At 44.5% G+C, this 22,630-nt stretch overlaps 1 protein-coding gene across 1 annotated transcript in view; it reads right to left on the bottom strand.

Moving 5' to 3' along the window:
• Positions 1-998: 998 nt before the first annotated feature.
• Prtg (protogenin) overlaps positions 999-22,630 on the bottom strand; it is a 101,514-nt gene continuing 79,882 nt past the window's right edge. The window contains exons 12-20 of the mRNA XM_021207134.1: positions 21,461-21,556; positions 20,284-20,470; positions 19,927-20,054; positions 18,768-18,938; positions 12,165-12,347; positions 10,924-11,044; positions 9,310-9,472; positions 6,400-6,504; positions 999-5,306 (exon numbers count right to left, since the gene is read on the bottom strand). Of these exons, the coding sequence (XP_021062793.1) occupies positions 4,905-5,306; positions 6,400-6,504; positions 9,310-9,472; positions 10,924-11,044; positions 12,165-12,347; positions 18,768-18,938; positions 19,927-20,054; positions 20,284-20,470; positions 21,461-21,556 (1,556 nt within the window). The 3' untranslated portion in view covers positions 999-4,904. The remainder of the gene's footprint in view (positions 5,307-6,399; positions 6,505-9,309; positions 9,473-10,923; positions 11,045-12,164; positions 12,348-18,767; positions 18,939-19,926; positions 20,055-20,283; positions 20,471-21,460; positions 21,557-22,630) is intronic.

Genomic DNA, 22,630 nt, shown 5'->3' with positions numbered 1-22,630 from the left:
ATGTTTTAAGAAGACATTTTTAAAAATACATTCAAAATCAAGGCAAACATTCACTTTCTTCATGAGATGGAGCCTGCAGAGCTGGTCCCCTGAGACAAGCAGAAATCGAATGTAGCTCAGCTCCGCAGTCCACCAGGAAGCCAGGAAATGGTGCCCTTACAAGAAAGCAGAGTGGCAGGACCCAGAACACCCACTACGGAAAATAACTTAACTGGCTCCCACACTTCATTAAATTCACATCTTTGAAATAGAAAAAAAAAATTCCTACACATACAGACATAAACTTTTGTCCAACGACAGTAACAGACAGACAATTTTCTTAATATATCTCCTAAACCCTACTAAACGGCAGAGGCAATGTCTGTATTCAGGCTTATCTGCAGGAAGGGTTTTAGTTTGGGAATGAACCAGATACTACAGAACAGGGCAAATAAGAAACAGTATGACCCCACCCATTGAAAAGTAGTTTTGTTTTTTAAAGATAGGCTGAGGCAGCAGGGTCATCACTGGTTCAAAGCCAGCCTGGTTTTATACATACAGCAGGTTCCAGGACAGAGAGGGTTTCACAGCAGGAAACTGCCTCAAAAAGAGAAGAGTTCTGACCTACAGATCCCCAACACTGTGTGTTGCTGTTTACAGACACTAAATTTGTGCTGGTTTGTTAGAAAAATTGCAAGAAAATCAATACAGCACCCGCCTGCTAGATAAGCCTGTAACAGAAACATTGCACTAGCCTGTGAACTTATGTCCTGAGCATGGACAACCTGGCATAAAACCTATGGTTGCCTTCTAAACATCAACGAAATTCACAATTAAACAGACGGATATGGGTGGGGTCTCCAGAACTCACAACTCTGTGCTCACAAAGCCCAGGAGTGATTTTTTTTTTTTTTTGACTTCTACCAAAGCAATTTTTATCAGGGATGCATGTAGTAAATTTTCAGGAAGAAAATCTTGCAAAATACATGAGTGATTTTTTTTTTTTTTGACTTCTACCAAAGCAATTTTTATCAAGGATGCATGTAGTAAATTTTCAGGAAGAAAATCTTGCAAAATACATGGTTGCTTCAGGTACCAGCTCTTTACAATACAGTTCGAACTCTTTTTCCACATCTGGTATTCAAAATGGACATCTGATGATATGCAAATGTACAGAATCGAACCATGAATTACAGCGGGCTCTGACTGACCCATGTGCAGTAGCATTTCCTAAAATGCACGCTGCCCCCTTCCTCCGACTGCTGCAATTGGTACAGGAGTGAACCACCCCAGCCTTCGATGACACGAAGCACTGTTTCCAATGGCGGCTTTCCAAGGACTTAAGCGGTGCTCCTGACTGGTCGGCTATGAGCCTCTTTTATGCTGTTTGCAGAAGTCCCTCAGAAGAGACAAACAGTGCACACCCCAGTCTCTGCCGCATGGCTCGTGTCTGAGGTCAAGGCAAGAGAGCCTCTAACACATCAGGAGCAGCTCGTCCCCCTGGCACTTGAACAGGTTTCCACTTGAGATCGAAAGCCCGGCTTTTCGACGCAATGAAAATCTTACGACTTAGGAACCGAACTTGAGCCCAAAGCACTGCCCACCCGAACAGTGGCACCTTTTGCTTTCCTCAAGCTGTACGAGTAGCTACAGGACGACTTTACAAGGAATGCAGACTATCTAGGACGCTGTAGGGCTTCCCACGGTACCGACAGCCTGCTGCTCTCTTGGCTGGCCTGTCATCCTCGCAGGCTGTATGGAAGGAGCACAGCTCTTAGTAAAAACAGACCTGTGGCTGAGTCAGCAGACGCCATGGAAAGCCTCAGGACGCTGTCTGCACACAGAGGAGAGGTTCTGGAGAGACAGTGTGTTAACACAAAACAACAAACAACAGTTCAATGTACAGCTAAACTTTCCTATATTCTGAGGTAACCTTAAATATCTTTGGTTTTTAATTTCTTTTTAATTTGCTGATATAAAGTACTCGAATAAAAAACACTGATAAATACCAATATAACTGTATTGCTTTTAACTATGTAAACTTAGCCTTTTGATATTTTCTTTTTTGCCACTAAAGCTATATTCCCTATCTGTTTCTAAATAAATTTATTTTAAACCTGCTCATCTTTACTTACAGGCTAAACTATATATTTTAATGGTCTTTGGTATGAAAATACCGATGAGCAGTATATTGTAATATTTGACAATAAAAATGACAGGCAGCCAGGTTACCACCACTTCCAGAAAATCTGGTTTTGTAAAGTGAAACAATTCCTAATTTGCATGTCAGCTTATTTGGAGTTGAATATGATGAATAATGAAACCCTGAGGAAGACATGATAACCTTCACACTTTAGTTAGAATTTCGTACTTCAGACTTCAAAGAAGCTGGCTTTCACCAAGCCAAAAGCCTCTGTTGAACATTAAATACCTTAGTCTGTGAAATTAGTAGTAATATTTATTTTTTTTCTCTCCAACAAGTAATTTCAACAATTTGAAAATACATTAATACTATAGAGTTGGTTTCTTTACTTGCTGAAGAAAAAAAAAAAAAACCTTACAGTTTAGTTTGTAACTATCTGCTGGCAAGGAAATTACAACAATTTATTTTAAACTCTCTGGTGACAGTAAGGTAGTTTATGTCACTAACCTAATTAATTTTAACTATCAATATAAACCCTCCAGATTAGGGTTAGAAATTGCTTGTGTTCGAGTCTATATCTGTTTCTAGTGAATTGGATTTAAGGTACTTGTCATAGAAATTTTACTGTCTAATTGAAAATTCTTTGGTAACAGAATTGACAGAGAAGTCTGTATAAGAACAAAAATGAACTAGCAAATAATTATAAGCTAAAGATCTATCATAACTAAGGGCCTATTCATCAGGAAACAGCGCACGTTCTTCCGGGAATGTCCGGTCACAGCCTTTCGGATGACCCAGGCAGGGAACATGGCTTAAATATGCACGGCCCTAAACCTGGTTTCTCCTTTCCATTCGGTTTGCTTCTGACTTGTGATCCATCCCATTGTGCCCCTTCATTTTAGATACTGAGAGAAGTTGGCCCACGTACTTCTACTTACGAACCAAAGAACACCATACCCTGTCAATGCACCCGCCCATGCAACATGAGCTCAAGAGTAACAAAAAAGTCCCTGAGTACAGGAAAGAACAATAACACTAGAATAACTTTAAAAGGAGGTAGTATAAACAGGAGCGCGAAGGCAGGGGAAGGAAGCCATTTTCTCGCCTCCGATTGTTCACCTAAAGCTCTGCTTTTTTTTTTTTTCTTTCTTTTTTCTTTTTTTCCCCCATTTTGCCGAGAAGCCCACGGTGAACGGGACAGAACTGTTCTGAGAAGTGGTGCCTGGGCTTCTAAGCAAGTCCAATTTGGCACAAAACTTAGAATCACGATGAAAACTGTGGCAGCGGCAGGCCTTCGCAATAGATGACACCGGGGTGATAACACCATCTGGCAGGACCTGCCCTGTCTGTGCATGGAGGGACGGTTTCAAGGGAAAACCCACGGAGGGGTTCTTCTTTTAAAACGCAACTCAAAAGCCACTTCCAAAAAAAATATTGCGGGGAGGGCAAAACTCATGATTTTAAAAGGCTTGTTCCTACTTCTCACGGCTCAGTCTTTGTCCCTCCCACGTGGCTCGGCACCTAGCGTGTTGCCTGGTGACGGAGAAGGCCTGCCCGACCAGAGGAGGAAACGATTTGTTGATTTTAAACCAGAGGATAAATTCACTTCTGGTGTTAGTGGGCTACCAAGCCAGAGTTCAGCCGCACGGGTGATGGGGAGGGAACCTGAGCTTCAAAAAGAGAACAACTCCAGCAAGGTGACAGATAGCACAGCTATCGCTAAGATCCAAGCTTTTTTTTTTTTTTTTTTAAGGCAAATTTGTGGTACCTTTTTTCCTAAACATCTTCGTGAATATTAAAAAGGTATAAGGCAAAATTTCTCACAATGGAAGGCACTGTTATTATGAAAACCTTAAGTTTGTCTTAATCTCTACTGTTTCGCTTATCTTCATTCTTAATATTCTTTAATAACGTTTCTTCTTTGCCCCATTTGAAGCCAAACTGAGATTTTAAAAAAGAAAATCTGAACCATTTAAAAAAAAAAAATCCACTTTCCTACATTGTATTTTGCAGCTAGCTCTGTAAACTTTGAAGACGTTCCACAAGAGACAGCGCCGCTGTTGGTCCGCTGTGGGACAAAGGAAAAGGTGGCTTTGCAGGATGAGTGCAGGCTGGTGTAGGCCGGAGCAAAATTCTCTTGCTCTGGTGCCCCAAACCCATCAGCTTTGCAAGGACACGATCCCCTGTGTACTATGGAGTGGTTCTCTTCTCCAAAGAGACGTATTTGTTTCTTCCATTCAAATAAATATACTCCCATATTTTCTCCTCACAGCCAGAGAGAGGTGTTACATTATCACGGTTCTTTAAAAAAAAAAAAAAAAAAAAAAAATCAGAGCTTCAGACCAACATTCTTCCTCTTCTACCTATCGGACTCCTTCAGTCACACACATCACACACACAACGGACACACAGCGTCACTAGCAAGTCCCACTGGTTATGCTGCTGAGAGAAACCAGCACTCGAAGAAGGCAGCACAGTTGTCTTCAGAGTCTGCCCACAGCAAACTGAGGTAGCTATTCAGCAGAGGGCTAGACAGTCTTCCCTCCGCTCCAGTGATTTATCTTAAGAGTCCAGTCAAGCATCTTGACTGCCCCATTTCACATTGTTGACAATTGAAACATTCAAAATTCGTGAGCTTAAAAATAATTAAAAAAAAAAAAGATTAAAAACCAAACCAAACAAACAATAAACAGTAAGACATCAAGATTTTCACAAAAGGCTTTGGCTCCCTGCTCATTGTCCTTCGAACAGATGCTTGTTGTGAATTCCTGAGCATGGCTGTCTAGACCGGAAAACCCTCGGCAGCATGTCGCAGCCCTGCCGATGTCGGCTGCGGAGCTGAGGGCTGCTCAGCTGGCAAGGGCTGCGCAGGGTCTCCGTGGTCCCGCAGCGCAGCTTCCCCATCAGAATCGCCACCAGCGAGGGGATTCGAGGTGGGGGGCGTGCTGCTGATGACGGAGGACAGGTGTATCTCGTCATTGGACTCATGGGAAAACCTTCCGGAATCCCCCGTCTCATGGCTGCCTTCACTGTTCGCTGAATGCTCGGTGTCAAGGGTAGTAGCCCCAAAAGGTCTTGGGAAGCTGGCGGTCTGGCCCAGGGAGCCAGGGGAGTCTTCATCGCTGATCAGCACGGTGGTGCCCGGCTGGTAAAAGCAGACGGTCTGAGTAAATTTTCTTTGAGTCTAGGCAAGAATAGATAAGGTAGCCATGAGATAGCAGGTAGTGCAAGTTCGAGAACAAGTTTGAGAACTCCCATTGTACTGGCAGGAGTGGCGCACACCTTTAATCCCAGCACTTGGGAGACAAGAGGCAGGCGGGATGTCTGAGTTCAATTCAAACCTGATCCATTGAGCTAGCTACAGAACAGAGAAGGTTACAGAAAGAAACCCTGTTTGGAAAAGCCAAAAACCAAAACCAAAACCAACCAAACAAACAAAGACATCATCATGAATGAATGTCAGTGGCTCCCCCTAGGTGGCTGGGAGCCCTTCTGAACTAGAACCTTCCTTGGTGGGACTGGAGAGATGGCTCAGCCATTAAGACCACATGTTGGTCTGATAGGACACCTCATCAGGTGATTCACAATCCTCTGTTACTCAAGCTCCAGGTGATCCAACACCCTAGGCTGGCCTCCTAGTGCTCCGTTCTCAGGGGCGTATAGCCACCGGCACACATAGGTTAACTAAAAAAACAAAACAAAACAAAAACTTAAAAAAATAACAAGGCGGGCGGGTAGTGGTGGCACAGATTTTTAATCCCAGCACTCCAGAAGCAGAGGTAGGAGAATCTGTGAGTTAGAGGCCAGCCAGGGCTACACAGAGAAACCCTGGCTCAAAAAACCGGAACGGTGGTGGTGGCGCATGCCTTTAATCCCAGCACTTGGGAGGCAGAGGCAGGTGGACTTCTTCGTTCGAGGCCAGCCTGGTCTACAAAGTGAGTTCCAGGACAGCCAGGGCTATACAGAGAAACCCTGTCTCAAAAAAAACCAAAAACCAAAACCAAAACCAAAACGGAACCAAACCAAACCAAACCAACCAACCAACCAAATAAAAATAGCAAGCCCTTTGGTTACTTCCATACAACTTATGTCCCTCTCTTCTAAGTCTTCACACCCCACTGAAAACCACATCTCAGATCACTGTTCCAACCGTCTTTCCACCCACCACAGCTCTCCACAGTCAGAATCAAACCAGGTCAGTCAAAACCGCTTCATTTGCATTCCCCGTCTTTCGAATTATCATTTCTTATGCCGCAGCCTGTAAAGGGGTGCATTACCTGTTCAACTTTGAGCTTCTTAGTGTCTTGGAAAAAAAGCCACTTTTTCTTAGTGTTGTTTTTAATTATAGGACCGTAGCTATTGATGATCAGGTCAGTCCCTCCCTGGGGATAAGAAGGAAAGTATCTCCGTGTTAGAGATTTCAGGTCTTCGAAAGAAGTACACCAAGATTTTAAATATCCAAAGAGGACAATGGTCACACACGGTGACCTCGCCTACATTGGAGAAAACATATATATTCAGGACATTTGTTTGTGATCAAAAACATATTGGGGCTGGAGTGATGGCTCAGGGGCTCAGAGAACTTCCCAGCACACACATGGTGACTCACAGTTAACTCTAGCTTAAGGGGACCCTATGTCCTCTCCTGGCTTACATACACACACGGCACATATGTGGTACATAGACATGTGCAGACAAACACCCATACACATCACAAGAAAAAAACGTCAGATTTATTCATTTATTAATTTCATTAATTAATTAATTTTTAAGACTGGTCTCCTATGTAGCCTGTGCTGGTCTGGAACTCATGGTCTTGGCTCCTCAGCCTCCTGTGCACTGGGGGATGAGAGGACTGTGCTGCCACACCCAGTTGGGTTTACTCTGTACCTACCCCCAGCCCCTTCTCTATATGTGCTTATTTAAAATTACTTCCTATCTTTTTTTAAAAGCTCTGAGCACAACGAACTATTTGGCATAAAGGGTAGTGCTGATAAAATTTTTCTGTTACAGAAAGCAAGCATTTGGAATTATGACGAGATGTTAAAGATTATTTGTTCATTATATTCCCCATTTAACCTTTTTTGCATGACTAAAATATTTTAATAGCAGTGGAGAGAAACAATGTCCTGGATCCATGTTTAACCAAAAGTGAGGTGTCATCTGCAGGCCAACCGAGGGGCCTGCTCTCCTCCGTCTTTGATGTTAGACTTGCTGCCTCTCCTCTCCATTTTCTCCTTTACTGTCTCTCCCCCTATCTTTTCTTGCATCTGCTACCAAACTGATGATAACAAAACCCCAAAATGTACCAGTATTTAGAAATTTTGGATTCTAGAGCTGGGGACAAGGCTCACTTGTACACTGCTTGCCTAGTATGAAGCCGGTCCTGGGTTTGAGCCCCAGAACCATGTAAACAGGGTGTGGAGGTGCAAGCCTGTAATCCCAGAATTTAAGAGGTAGGGACAGAGATGAGGAATCAGGACTCCAAGGCTACTGTGTTTACACAGTGAACTTGAGGCCTGTCTGATTACATGCCTAGAGAGAGAGACACACATACACAGAGAGAGAGAGAGACAGACAGACAGACAGACAGACAGACACACAGAGACACAGAGAGAGACAGAAAGGGGGAGGGTAGAGGGGAGGGGAGGGGGAAGGGGAGAAGAGAAAATCCTTTAACAGGCTGCAAACAACAAAAACAGAACACCAGAAATCAATTCAATATGTATCATTGTGATGGATATGAGTATACTGGGTCTGTTAAATGACTGTATAACATTAATATAAACTTGTGGGCAGGCAAAGTGGCTCAGCAGAAGGAAGGCAGTTGCCACCATGTCTGATGACCTGAATTCAATCCCCAGAACCCACAGAGTGGAAGGAGAGAACCAACTCCCACAAACTGCCCTCTGACCTCCACGTGTGCACCACGACATACAAACGCCCACATATGTCAGAAACATAAAATAAAGAAACACAAAAGATTAATATGATTTCTAGTAAAACTTAAAATGTTATCGTCACGTCCGGAAAGGGTCCGTGAAGGACGGCTTGCCCAGGGGATGACTTCCATGTGAGGTTGCCTGCGAACTAGTTCAGCTCTGCAGGACACAGGGGGCAGCTGCTACACCATCATCTTTCCTAAGAATGTTTTTACAGTCTAGAAGACATTCTTTGCTGAGGTGGGTGTGTCTGCAGTTAGTGGTGCCTGCACATGTCACAAGGTTATGGAGTTCCTGTGAGAATGTGACAAGGCTGACCAGGGTTAGCTGGCTTCCATAGCACTTGTTGGCAAAGATAAGAGATAGCACCCTCTGGTGACAGTTCCTCGGAACACTGTTTCCTTGGCCATCAAGGGAAGAAGGCGCTTTAGGTGTCTGTGCAGAACTTTATTTATTTTCCTTTCTCTCTCTCTCTCTCTCTCTCTCTCTCTCTCTCTCGTGTCCAAGGGTTTTGTCTGTAAGCACTGTGTCACGTGCCTGAGGAGGTCAGGAGAGGCAGTCAGAGAGCCCTGTAAGGTGAGTTACTCATGTGGGTGTCCGAAGGGATCCTGGGATCTCAGAAATAGCAGAAACTGTTCCTAACTGCAGAGCCATCTCTCCAGCCCTGATCTTTTTTATTTTAAAACAATGTTTTTTGGAGGCCACAGAGATGGCTCAGTGGTTAAAAGCACAGGCTGTTCTTTCAGAAGACCAAGGACAAGTTCTCAGGACCCACATGGCAACTCACAACCATCTGCAACTCCAGTGCAGATGTTCTGATGCCCTCTTCTGCCCTCCTTGGGCGCTGGGCACACATGTGCTGCACAGATATACATGCAGGCAAAACACTCTTATAGTGAATCTTAAAAAAACTTAAGTCTTAAGTAAATCTTTTTAAAAATGTTCTTTGTCCCTGGTGTGCTCTGAGCATCATTTCAGGCAACCATCAAACTCAGTGTAAAATAATCTACGTGTTGACTCCACGGGCACAGGGAGCCCAATTACACTAAACTATAGCTAATGATAGCTCAGAGAATCCTGTCTAATGGCATCTGTCTTTCCCATCTCTTCCAGGATCTTTCACCCTTTGTACTTTTATGTGTCTTCAACCTCTCTCTGAAAACGGTGGGTGAATTTTACAACACATTCAACACACCTTCCTGGTAAGTTAACTTCCCATAAAGAAAGAAGCATTATGTAGCGAACCTTCGCATCAATGAAGCTGCTGGGCATCATGGGTATCAAGGACTCTGCATTCTCCGTGGCTCTCTCCAGGTTCTTCCCCATGTCACTCCCTGATGCTACAGAGGCACTGGCTCGGGATAATGGCTGGGTTCCACTCTGCGTTGTCTTAGAGGCGGAAGACTTCCTGAAACATTGATAAGAAAACCTTCGCATCTCACTGGGCATGGGCAAGTGTACCAAATCATAACTTTTTGGTTTTTTTTTTTTGTTTTTGCTTGTTTGTTTGTTTGTTTTTTGAGACAGTGACTCATGTATCCCAGACTGGTCTAAAACTTGTAGCAGAAAATGTCTATGAATTTACTTTTTTTTTTTCCATTTTAAAACTTTATAGTATTTATTCTCTGTGTGTGTGTACACACGTGTACATGCACATGTGAAGTTCACAGGACAACTAGCAAGACTCAGTTCACTCCTACCCTGTGGGTTTGAGGACTGAGCTCACCTCTATCCACCAAGCCACCCCGAAGATCCCTTGACCTTGAACTTCTGACCCCTCTGCTTCCACCTCCTGACTACTACCATGAGAAGCACACAAAAATTGCAACTGGCTTTATGGAGTGCTAAAGACTGAACCCAGGGCTTCATGATACTCGCAGAACATTCCACTAACTGAGCTAGCTCTTCAGCCCCCAGGTTTTAAGACAATGGGGTTCTTGAATGCCTATGTCTCAAAAACTTTGTTAATTAAATACGAGATCTTCAACCTCTAAGAGCTAACACATCCCTAACTACCTCATCAGCCTCAATGCTGTCTGGGGTCCCAACCACTTGTTCTGTGCCTCAGTGACTGAGGCAGATCGGGTACCACCACTTAGACATGAAATCCTTCTTCTGGGGGACAGGGCGTGCCGGATCAAGTGTGCCATTAAAAGGACACAAAAGCAAACGCCAATCTCTCAAACGGCCTTCTCATTTTCTCAGAACGACACAGAAATACAGGAAGCAAATCCTCATTTAGGGATTTTTATTGGCGCAGCATTTTCCCCTGAAATGGCTGGAAAAATGATCTCAGTATAAATTCAGCACATTCCAAGCTGTAAAAAACCCATAACATAGCATTCATTTCAAGGAGAAAAATACCCAGTTATGCTACAAGGCACTTGATTTCAATTTGTTTCCTGCAGCTGCTGTCATTTAAATATTTTTAACCATGACAGCATCTCTCTCTGCATAAGTATCTTTGTGTGTGTCTATGCTTGTGTGTCTGCGTGTGTGTGTGTGTGTGTGTGTGTGTGTGTGTGTGTGTGTGTGAGTGTGAGATGCATGTGTGTTTGTGTGTATGCACATGTGGAGACCCCAAGGCTGACCAGGGGTCCTCAATCACTCCCATCTTACATTTGAGACACAGTATCTCAATGAACCTGGAGCCAGACTGTCAGACTGGCTTACTGAGCCGCAGAGACATTTTTTGCCTTTGCCTCTAGAAAGCTGGAATGAAAAGCTGGCACCACACCCACCTGGCATCACTGCAGGTCCTGGGACCTTTGGTTCTCACACTTGGCACAGCAAATACTATACCTGTGAGCCATCATCACCCCAGGCCCCACACCAGCATCTCCAGCAAGGGAAACATACCTGGCTTTGCTTCGGTATATCAAGATGAGAACACAGATGAGGATACAGGTCAAGGCTATGCCAACGCCTACTGTGATGCCCGTCATTGACTTCTGGTCCAGATGGTAATAGCCGGAATAAACTAGAATGAGAGCATGTTTAATTAACCAGAAGGAAAGGACCACATTCCACATATCACAGTTCAGAGAGTTGCTTTGCTATAATTTGCCTTTATCTCAGAGGGAAAGTTTTGATACTACATCTAAGCGGAAAAGTCATGCATTGATTTTTTGCCAGTGATTATGCAAGTCAATTCATTTTCCAATACTGAATATCGAGACCATATGTAGACAGATACTATATCATCAAATAATGAACACTAATCTAGAATTTATTTAATTTTAAAAATACATTTTATTTTTAGTTTATGTATAGTCTGAGTGTATGCACACATGTGTGCAGTGCCCACAGAGACCAGAACCAGAAGGTGGTGTCAGGTCTCCCTGATGCTGGGCACCAAACTTTGGTCCCCTGCCAAGGCTGTGAGTGAGCACTCTTAACTGATGAATCATCTCTCCAGCCCCTGAGCAAAGTAAATGACAAGCAAGGACAAGAGTGCTCTCCTCTTCCCAACCATAAGGTGGCCACTGCAGTAACCTCCTTCCGGTTTTTAATTCTGACCGACCGTCTGTTCTTTCTTGCCTTCCACACGAACCACTGACTATTCTGTGGCTCTCAGCCTAGTGACCGCTGCTCTTCAGTTCACAGTAAAGCAGAGAGAGGTGTCTAGTCCTGGATCCCATGGGGCACTGACTCCCCGATGGCCCCTCCCCGGGGGAGAGTGGGGGAGAGTTGCTGCTTAGCCATTCCCCCCCCCCCAACTGTTTTCTAGATAAAAACCACCTTCTGTCTGTCTGGGAAAGCTTTTTCTTAATAAAAACCAGTTTCCTCCCAGGCTCGGTGCCACAGCCAACGCTGCTGTTGGTTTCCTCAGAACCTCCCAGGACGCTTCCACCCACCAGCCTGTACCTCACCCAGCCCAGTGGCTCCGCAGCTGGGGAACAACTGGGAACATGGTGGTCTGGGAGCCGAAAGTTCATTCTGAGGTGACTTTTCCTCTGCCTTCTAGGACCACAGGAGAGAGCCAGGCAGTCCTGCAACCTCACCACCTCACCAAGTGCAGGTGCAGGGGGGTGGCAACTGTGGGAGTTGAAGTCAAGTCTGAGGGACAAATACACCAGTGACCATGGTAGCATCCAGACCTTTGGCATCGGAAGAATCCAAACGCTTGGGCCTCTGGTTCGACTCTGAAGCATCCTTGGGGAGGACGGCCAGCTCCACGGAATTTGAAAAGGGCCCTTCTCCCACCTCGTTGGACGCAGATATCTTGACAATGTACACGTTCCCTGCCACCAGGTTTTCCAGCAGAGCCATGGTGATTGCCCCTAGAAACATCGCAAATTAAGTAAACTTTTACAGCCATGCAAGCACAAGCCTTCACTTAAGAAGTATTTTTCTGAGGGTAAATTAAAGAAAGAAAGAAAGAAAGAAAGAAAGAAAGAAAGAAAGAAAGAAAGAAAGAAAGAAAGAACAAACAAAACTCTTTTCCCAGGGGGTCTGGAGAGATGGCTCAGCTGCTAAGAGTGTTTGCTGATCTTTCAGAAGACCTGAGTTCAAATCCCAGCACCAAGGGATCTACTGACCTCTTCTGGACTACACAGTCACCCCAACCATGTGGCATATACACACATAAATAAAAATAAAAGAAATCGGGCCAGGCCTGGTGGCGCAGGCCTTTAATCCCAGCACTCGGGAGGCAGAGGCAGGCGGATTTCTGAGTTCGAGGCCAGCCTGGTCTACCAAGTGAGTTCCAGGACAGCCAGAGCTATACAGAGAAACCCTGTCTCGAAAAACAAAACAAAAAAAAAAAAGAAGAAATCTTTAAAAATCTTTTTCCTGACTATCATAGTGATTATTTTCATTGTGGGTCATTGGGAAAACAGAGATATAAATATATTGATAATTCCAGTGTTGACATTTTAATTATTTGTGTATGTATACAAATGTATGAACACAGATTTTTTGACTGTTTGCTTTTTCAAAAACTTTTTTGTTGTTGTTGTTCAGTGTGGTGCTCGACTGCACCAGGTTCTTGTGCAGGTTAAGCAAGCACCCTACTGTGGAGCTACATTCCACATTCCCAAAACATATTTGCCTCATGCACTCTCATATCTTAATGTTTTCATTTAACATTGTACTATACGTATACAAACATCCCATAAAGGTTTCTATGATGGTATTTTATGAGGAGGCCTTTGGTTAGTTTTCTTTTATTTTTAATGATGTGTATATGTGTGTGGAGATGGGGTAGGGGCATGCAAATGTAGGCCCCACAGATGCTGGAGGGGCATCGGATCGCTGAGAGCTGGAGTTACAGGCAGTTATGAGCAGCAGCTCTGATGCAGGTTCTGGACACCAAACTCAGATCTTCTGGAGAACAATATATCTTAACTACTGAGCCATCTCCAGCCCTTAGAAGGAATTCTCTAAACACAGCATGAAGATGTATTTAAAATGTATGTAGGCTTGTTTTATGCTGTTTATTTATATTATATATGCCTATATAATGTTTTACTCTTTATATACAAATAACATTAAGAGCATTTAATTATGGACATTTCAATGCACACAGAAAAAGGCACATGTAATTTGCCCAGATCAATGGTTATGATTAAAAGTCCAGTGTAAGAAAAAATTCCAGTGTAAGACCAGTCTTTCTTTCTCAAGTATAATTGTTTAAACTACTTAGAGTAACAGCTATTTTAGGGGATCACGTTCTTGCTTCTTACACAGGAGCAGGGACTGGAGAAATGGCTCAGCAGTTAAGAGTATGTACTGCTTATGCAGAGGACAAAGCTAAATCCCAGAACCCATGCTAGGTGGCTCACACTCTGTAACTCCAGCTCCTGGGGATCAGAGCCTACAGTCTCCTCTCTATAGGCACCTGCACTCATGTGCACGTCCCCACAAAGACACACATTTCCACAGCCGGGTGTGGTGGCGCACACCTTTAATCCCAGCACTCGGGAGGCAGAGGCAGGCGGATTTCTGAGTTCCAGGACAGCCAGGGCTATACAGAGAAACCCTGTCTCAAAAAAAAAACAAAAAAACCAAACCAAAACAAAAAAGACACATGTTTCCGTGGGAACCACAGAGGCTGGCGACCCCTCACAGGTTATTCTTAAAGCATTTCATTATATTGCAATAGAGCACCCGCTGCATGTGTGCAGCTGTGCTCCCACTGGCATGGGCGTGGAGATCAGAGGGCAGCTGGCAGTGGCTTCCCTTCTTCCACCACGTGGGTTGGAGGCACTGAACTCAGGTCTTCAGCCTTGGTGGCCAGTGTCTTACCCACTGAGCCACTTCCTCAACCCAGGTTAACCTGCAAGGTGACCAGGCCCAGGCCAGCAAGCTGCTGAGCAGCTAGGGGCACAGCTGCCTTTGCTCTGTGGGACCCACATGGTGGAAGGAGAACTAACTCCCACAGGCTGTCCTCTGATTTCCACTGTGGCATCCACAACTCCCCCTGCCACCACCGCCTCCTGCACTAAATAAATAAAAATGTTTTAAAAAGATACCTGTGCTTATCTGCCTGAGATCTGTTTCTCTCCAAAGGTAATCATTATTTGGAATCACAGATGTTTAGCATCTGTGGGTGATTTCTCTGTGATGGACACTGACAATCCTTGTTTGGACCTTGCTGTTTCTTTCTGCATTTGAAGTATTGCCCTTTAAGAAAGTCAACCATCAAGCTGTCACAGCACTGTGCAGGACACAGGGACACCTAGCTTTCCCGGTGTGGGGAGGGAATGTCCTCCTTTTCTTTCTTTCTTTCTTTCTTTCTTTCTTTCTTTCTTTCTTTCTTTCTTTCTTTCTTTCTTTCTTTTTTTGTTTTTCTTTTTTTCTTTTTTTCTCAAGACAGGGTTTCTCTGTATAGCCCTGGCTGTCCTGGAACTCACTCTGTAGACCAGGCTGGCCTCGAACTCAGAAATTCGCCTGCCTCTGCCTCCCGAGTGCTGGGATTAAAGGCGTGCGCCACCACGCCCGGCATTGGTTTTTTGTTTTTCGAGACAGGGTTTCTCTGTATAGCCCTGGCTGTCCTGGAATTCACTCTGTAGACCAGGCTGGCCTCGAACTCAGAAATCCACCTGACTCTGCCTCCCGAGTGCTGGGATTAAAGGCGTGCGCCACCTCGCCCGGCTCCTTTTCTCCTGATGCGGAGGAACCTACAGCAGCTTCAGAAAGCTCAGAAGGGTCTACTGCAGTCAATGGCAAAGTCAGAGCTGGCTTTCCCAGAGCACTTACTAGGGTGTACTGCACAAAGCAAGAGATGTGTGGGCAATCCTACAGGTGAGACCCTGACACAGAGGCCACTCTGCAGGTCACTCGGTGTGAACCGGCCCAGCCACCTGCGGCAGTTCCACAAGCCCCATCAGGACTTGTTTTCATGTTCTCTGGTTTCAAGTTGGCCTGCAGAGGGTGTGGGTTACTTGAGAAATGCAACTGCTAAATAAACACACCAAGAAGCCCAATTTAGAAGCAGGAAGAGTCTGTACTTTGTACCTCAGATGGAGGCAGACACATTACAAAACAAAGATGTACTGTGACAAGTTAAAATTAGCTGGAGGACCAGTCCAATTTCTTCATAAGTGGAGATAAAAATAAAGCTCCCGTTCTGTCATTAAATACATTTAATTTTTCAAAATGCTTGGCAAAACTTACCACTACCAGGAGCAAAATTTTCATTTAATTAAAAAAATGTTTCGTTGGGCCAGAGAAATGGATCATTGGTTAAGAGCACTGAATGTTCTTCTGGAGGTCCGGGGTTCAATTTCCATACCCGCATGGCAACTCATAGTGGTTTGTAACTCCAAGGTCTGACACCCTCATACAGACATATATGTAGGCAGGGCTGACCCTAAGCTCCTGAGCCTCTTAAGTGCTGAGGTACAGTCACGAATGACCACAACCAGTTTAACTCAGTGCTCAGGATTGAACCCGGGGACTCAGGCCAGCAAGCAGCCCACCAGCTGAGGGTAGAGCTTTATCCCCAGTCCAATTAAGTTACATTTTGTAAGTGAATCCACAGTTTACATGTACACATTCTTCCTGTCCATTAAAGATGATTTCAGTTACACACACACACACACACACACACACACAAAACAGTGTAGCATCCTTTCCCCACGAGCACACGAGGCTTGTGCATGGGAGTCAGAGGTCAGCCCGGAGTACTGTTCTCTACTTCTATCCTGTGGGTTCTCAGTGATCATCTTTAGGGGAAATTTTCTTCACCTGATGGTCCATCTTGCCAGCCCACCATCGCAAGTATCTCAGTTCTTGGTCTATTTGGTATTAAATATGAACATAAATATGTACAAGTTTTCACATATTAAAGATTATCTGCTTGGCAGATCTGAGTTCAAGGCCAGCCTAGTCTACAAAGCTAGTTCCAGGATAAATATTATCAGACATGACAAAAATCCTTATTTCCCTGTGTGGTTTTTTTTTTTTTTTTTTTGGATGCTCCCACCGACTGAAAACTGCTGTGTTCAGATACAAAAGACAGCTTTCCATTGTAAGTTCTTCTCTATCCCAAGCTGTGTTCCTTGCTTTTTAAGTAATTGTAAGTAAGCGGATTTCTTCATATATTCTCTCTCAAAACCAGGACTCTATTGCTTTTTCTTACACTGTTTACTTGTTCTTTCTGAGCCAGGGCATTAAGTAAGAAGAAAGCTCTCTGCATTTAACACATGTCAAGAGCTTCTCACAAGAATGTTTCTGAAAATCTCACCAAGAGGCACACAGGTCACGCTTTCCTGCACACAATTACAGAGTTAGGAAGGTTCGCTCACACAGATGCGGAAACCCACAATTACCGCCCTCGTCTCCAGGGAGCCAGAAATAAGGTAAGATATTCACTTCCAAGGTCTTTCCTAAACTCCTGAACAGGTCAATTTGAAACCAGGCAGAGGAAATTCTTGTTTCCTTTTAGGAAGGTAAGAAGGAAGAATTGAAAGCCACATGCTCTAGGGACTCCTTATTAATATTCATGGAACCTCATTAAATCAGATTTGTCATTTGGTCAAGTGTTGTGTCAATAAACCATCTTGGAAAGGAGAGACTGAAACAGAATTGTGGTAGGGGCAGAGAGATGGCTCATCAGTTAAAAATGCTGCTCTTCTAGAGGACCCAAGTTCAGCTTCCAGCAGCCATGTCAGGCAGCCCACAGTTGCCGGCTACTTTAGTTCTGGGGGAGCCAGCATCCTGCTCTGGCCTCTGCAAGCTCTACACACACGTGGCAGAGACACAGATAGAAATAAAGGTAAAATAAAATCTAATATGAAACATATTCTAGGGCCTGAAAAATGGCAAGGAGGTTAAAGATGCTTGCCATCAAGTGTGATAAAGTCTGACTAGGGCTGGGCTGGTTACAACAGAAACCATGGATCTCTAACTACCAAGACTTCTGCTTACAAGGCCAGATAGAAGGCTCAGCAGTTAAGAGCACTGGCTGCTCTTGCAGAGGACCTAGGTTCCTTTCCCAGCACCCATGTGGCAGGCTCAAAAACTCCATTTCTAAGAGATCTGATGCCCTCTTCTGGCCTATGTGAGGAACTGCACTCATATGCACAGACCCACAGTTACATGTATTTTGGGCTAGCTTGGTCTACAGAGTTCCAGGACAGCCAAGGCTATATAGAGAAACCCTGTCTCGAAAAACCAAACCAAACCAATAAAATATTTTTTTAAAAAAGAAAAAATATATTAAAATCCCTACACTTTTGCTTCCTCGCCCTCCCTCCTGTGAGTTAGGCTTGGGCTAGTCGCAAGATTGGAATTTTTCTTTCTCATATCAAAAGTGCCAGGATTACAGATGTAAACTACCACCTCTGAAGCCTTAAACTCACAGCTGCTAGGCAAACATTCCTTCTCCAGCATGTGTGAATTAAGGGCATGCCGGAAAAACACTTTAGACTCCTCATCTACACTGCCATACGGAACGTGTCCAGATGGGAGACTTAAGAACACAATGTGAAGAGCATTCGGCAAGAATATTAAGACTTTGGTAATTTAGTATTCCTTAGCTAAAAACAGACTAATGTTTAAATCTTGAACAGTCTGTAACTAAAAGAAAAAACAACCTGGGGTCAGCAAGATGGCTCTGCAGCAAAGGGGCTTACTGAGCAACCCTGACAAACTGGAACCTATGCCAAAGGTGACCTGTGGCTGCAGCATCTGTAACCCCTACAGAGAGATGGGAGGTGCAAACAGGACTGGAAGCTCTTAGGTCAGCTATCTTGAAGACAATGTGCAAGGCAAGAACCATCTCCTGAAAGCCATCCTCTGACCTCAGTATGTGCACTGAGGCACACGCATGTCTGCACTCACACACATACAACAAATGAAGTGATTAAGTTACATGAATAGGGGGCTGGTGAGATGGCTCAGTGGGTAAGAGCACCCAACTGCTCTTCTGAAGGTCCGGAGTTCAAATCCCAGCAACCACATGGTGGCTCATAACCATCCGTAACAAGATCTGACGCCCTCTTCTGGAGTGTCTGAAGACAACTACAGTGTACTTACATATAATAAATAAATAAATCTTTAAAAAAAAAAAAAGTTACATGAATAGATGCCTTGCCAATGCTCTTTGAACAAAACTAAAAGCTCAGTAACAATGTATCACTTTCTGCATAGGAATGTAAGTCCAGTGTGGGCTCCCGACCAGCTCCCTTGGTCTCCCCTGCCACACTGGTTATCACCTACTGTTATCATCCTCAATAACGGCTCATCACACTCACCTTCACGGTGAAGGACCTGCCACTCTCCCGCAATCCAGGCCTTCCTGGAAGCATACAGGATGGTGTAGCGTGTCACCACTGTCTCTGGGCCATCTGGGGGTTTCCAGGAAACAAGGGCAGTGTCGTCTTCTATCAGGGTCACCTTTACCCCTACTGGGGGTCCTGTGGGTGCTGTAGGAACAGGAGGGTGATGGTGGATGAGCAGGATGAGAGGGGCTACAATCACCCCAGTGCTGCCTGACGGAGGAGCCTGAACAAGAAACTACAACATTTTTGAGGTTTACTGTAATAAAAGGAAATAGCTGAGACGGGCCTTCAATACTTGACACTTCTGCTTCTACCTCCTGCGAGCCAGGGTCAGGCATATCTACCATTCTATCAGGTTTATGTTGTGCTGGGATAGACCCGAGGGCTTGGTGCATGCTGGGCAATCACCAAGTGCTCTAACCACTGAGATATATCTCCAATCTTAACTTCACTTTCTGGTTTAAAACACTTTTTAAAAAAAAATCATAAAGAGGGTGGACTCTAGATGGGTGTGTACTTGTACTTTTAGGACCTTTGAAATATAACTGTCAAGCTACTAATTAGAATGGCTTATGGCATAGGGTACTTGCCCAGCATGTGAAGCCCTTCCTGGTACAGAGAGGGAAGCCAAGGGAGTAGAGTTTATTGTTTCATTTTCGCCAGGAAAAGTTTCCATAGGTACCGACCCTACACTGCAGCTCCTACTAAAATGTTCAGGACAATGACCTGACCCAGAAGGTTTGAAGCCCATGCTCCTGAGACTAAAGCCTTAAGTTCCCAAGACACCAGAAATCACTGTTTTAATTTTCCTCACACTTTTAATTTTCCTTGGAGGTGGGGGGGGGAAAGCCTTAAGTAGAGTGGGAAAACTTGAAGATGTAGGAAAACAAATAGCACATGTCAGCTGGTCGGTGTTCAGGACACGCTGCTCTCAGAGTGGCAAATGGCTCAATCCACCTGTAACGGGACCCAACACCCTTTTCTGGTGTCTGAAGACAGCGACAGTGTGCTCACATACATGAAATAAATAAATAAATCTTGAAAGAAAAACAAAACAAAACAAACAACAACAATATGAAAATAAATTATAAAATTTAAGGGATACACTCCACAGGGAAGCAGCAGTTTCTACCTTCCGGCAATGTAGAATGGTAGACCACGGGACTCCAAGGACTGGACAGCTGATCCACATGCAGCCGGACAGCAAATTCATACTTGGTGTTTGGTTCTAGTCCTTGAACCAGCATGTGGGTTTCTGACCTGTGATGAAGATTGAGGTTGTTAACACCAGTAACATATTTCCAATAGTTGGTGCATCAATTCACATCAAGGAAGTACAGTTTTCAGGGCTGAACGAACAACGGGAGTGGATTAGATGATCAGCTTTGAAATAAGTGCTCTCAGCTGAAGCCCGTGCTGAGCCCAGGTCAGTAAGAAGCACGAGCAGCCACGGCCTTGAAGAAAAACCCCACAAAGATGAGCTACGTACGTTTGCAGGTAGAGAACCAGAGAGGCATTCTGCAGGCCAACAGGGTTACAGCGGATGGTGTAGTTAATGACTTGGGCGGTGGTGAACGCAGGCCTCCTCCAGTGCAGGAAGATGGAAGAGGAGGTATTAGCCTTCGCGTAGAGATGGTGGGGTGGCGGTGGTGGAGGGACCATGCGATCACGGACGGCTATTGAGAAATGCAACATGGATTTACTGCAAGGATTAGTTCTGCAGATCAGTGTAATGGAAAAGGAGGGACTCTACTGTAGGCGAAGCTGAGGGCTTTCTCCCATCAGTCCCTTAGTGGTCTATCCCCGACTCACTCACTCAAACTAGCCCAGTCTCATAGTGGTCTATCCCTGACTCACTCAAATTAACAAACGCCTGTGTGAGTTGCGTAAGGCACCAAATGTTTAGCTGATTATTGAAAAACAATATCTCTAGACAGTCATAGTAGCACAGGGCTTTAATCCCACCGCTGGGATGACAAAGGCATGCAGATCTATGTGAGTTTGAGGCCAGCCCGATCTACAGGGTGAGTTCCAGAAAAGCCAGAGCTATATCCAGTGAGAGCCTGTCGTGAAAAACAAAACAAAAACAGTCCTGTGTGGTGGCAGATGCCTTTAACTGCAGAAGGCTGAGGCAAGTGGATCTCTGAGTTCAAGGCCAGCCTAGTCTTTATAGCAAGTTCCAGGATAGCCAGGGCCACACAGTGAGACCTGGTCTCAAAAACATAAAATAATCAAAAAAAGAAAAAGCTATCCCCGCCCAAACAAAAATCCCCAGTAACAACAATAAACCAGACTGAAAAGCAAGGTGCTAGTTAGTCAAAGGCAGAGAAAGCCAGAGCTACAAGTGCATCATACAGATGCCATCAGAAACATGGGCATCAGGGGAAAGGCAGACAAAAGGGCGTTCAGTGAGCAGGTAACCCATGTGGTTTCCCAGTTAATGTCTAGCATCCTCCTGCTTGTAAGCAGAAGGTACTTACAATTTAAACGCCCCACTCTTACTGAGTCTCCACTCATTCAAGACATGCCCAGCAGCTTAGAGGATATAAAGAAATTGCCCCCCACCCAGTCCTCAAGTAGTAGGGAAACTGAATTTCAAAGAAGGGGTTGGTTGGTGGGTGGGTGGGTGGGGCTGTGTGAGCCACAACAGAAAGGCTGTCACTCACATACGCATCCTGGAGTGCTGACGGTCTGGTCGGCCTGGTAGCCGTCCTCCATGTTGTTGTAAGCCAGGAGCCTCACATGGTATTTTCTTCTGGGGTCTAGGACAGAAACCATCAGCAGTAATTCGGAGCAGCCCTCTGGCTGTGAGCAGAAAGCCCAGCAGAAGTGCGGGTTTGGGATGAACATCCCTCAAAGGCGGGACAGTGCTCAGAACAATGAGCCCTCCTTTCCCCATCCCACCGCTCTTCCCGCTGACTATCTGCAGTGACACAGCCACTGGGACTAATTATCCTTAAAGTTAATGCCTTTACCCCAATTCCAAACTACCACAAACACTCCTCTTTAAGTAACCAAATTTACACTCAAATTTTTATCTTTATTTTCCTTTAAAAAAATTTAAATTGCATTTCATTTTTTCATTCTGTATGTTCATATGTCCATGTGTGGGCATGCTTCCAAACACACACACACACACACACACACACACACACGGACAACTTTGAGAGTCAGGGTCTCTCCTGCCACTCGGGGTTCTGGAAATCCATTTTATCAGGCTTGGTGACAAGCCACTTTACCTGCCAAGACATCTCATCAGCCTTATTTATTTGCATTCATTATGTACCCCAGGTTAGATTTAATTCCCCACACAGTCCAGGCTGGCTTGGAGTTCTATCCTGTCCTGCCTCAGTTTCTCCTCCATCATGGGTCCCCAAAAGTTATTTTATGCAGGTAAGTTTTGATGAGGTGATTATATTATACTCGAGGGTAGCATTTCTTCCCTCAGAGTTAGGGAAAACTAGGACAAATGCCCTTCTGTAGAACCTCTAAGTGTTTCTAAATGAGTCTTCAAGAAACCTTCATTTTCCATATATAATACAAGAGAGGTGAGCTGGGGCGCCCTCTACTGGTGTTGGGCAGCTATCACAACATTAAAATAAAACCCATCCCATGCAGTTTTTCCAATGTACACGAATAATTGTCATTTTTCCTTAAGCAAATGAAACACATTCTCACTCATAGAAGACAGTTGAGAAATTCATAGTTATCCTAAGAGCACACACATATACGTATATTTAAAAAATAAATCTTCAAAATAATTCCATAGTGAATTCAAGCACTTAAAACTTGAAAAAGAGCCAGGTGTGGTGGTGCACGCCTTTAATCCCAGCACT

This window comes from Mus pahari, chromosome 10, assembly GCF_900095145.1.
Source record: "Mus pahari chromosome 10, PAHARI_EIJ_v1.1, whole genome shotgun sequence".
Lineage (NCBI taxonomy): Eukaryota > Metazoa > Chordata > Mammalia > Rodentia > Muridae > Mus > Mus pahari.
Note: the sequence above shows the minus strand (reverse complement) of the source record. Positions and strands in the feature narration are given on the sequence as shown.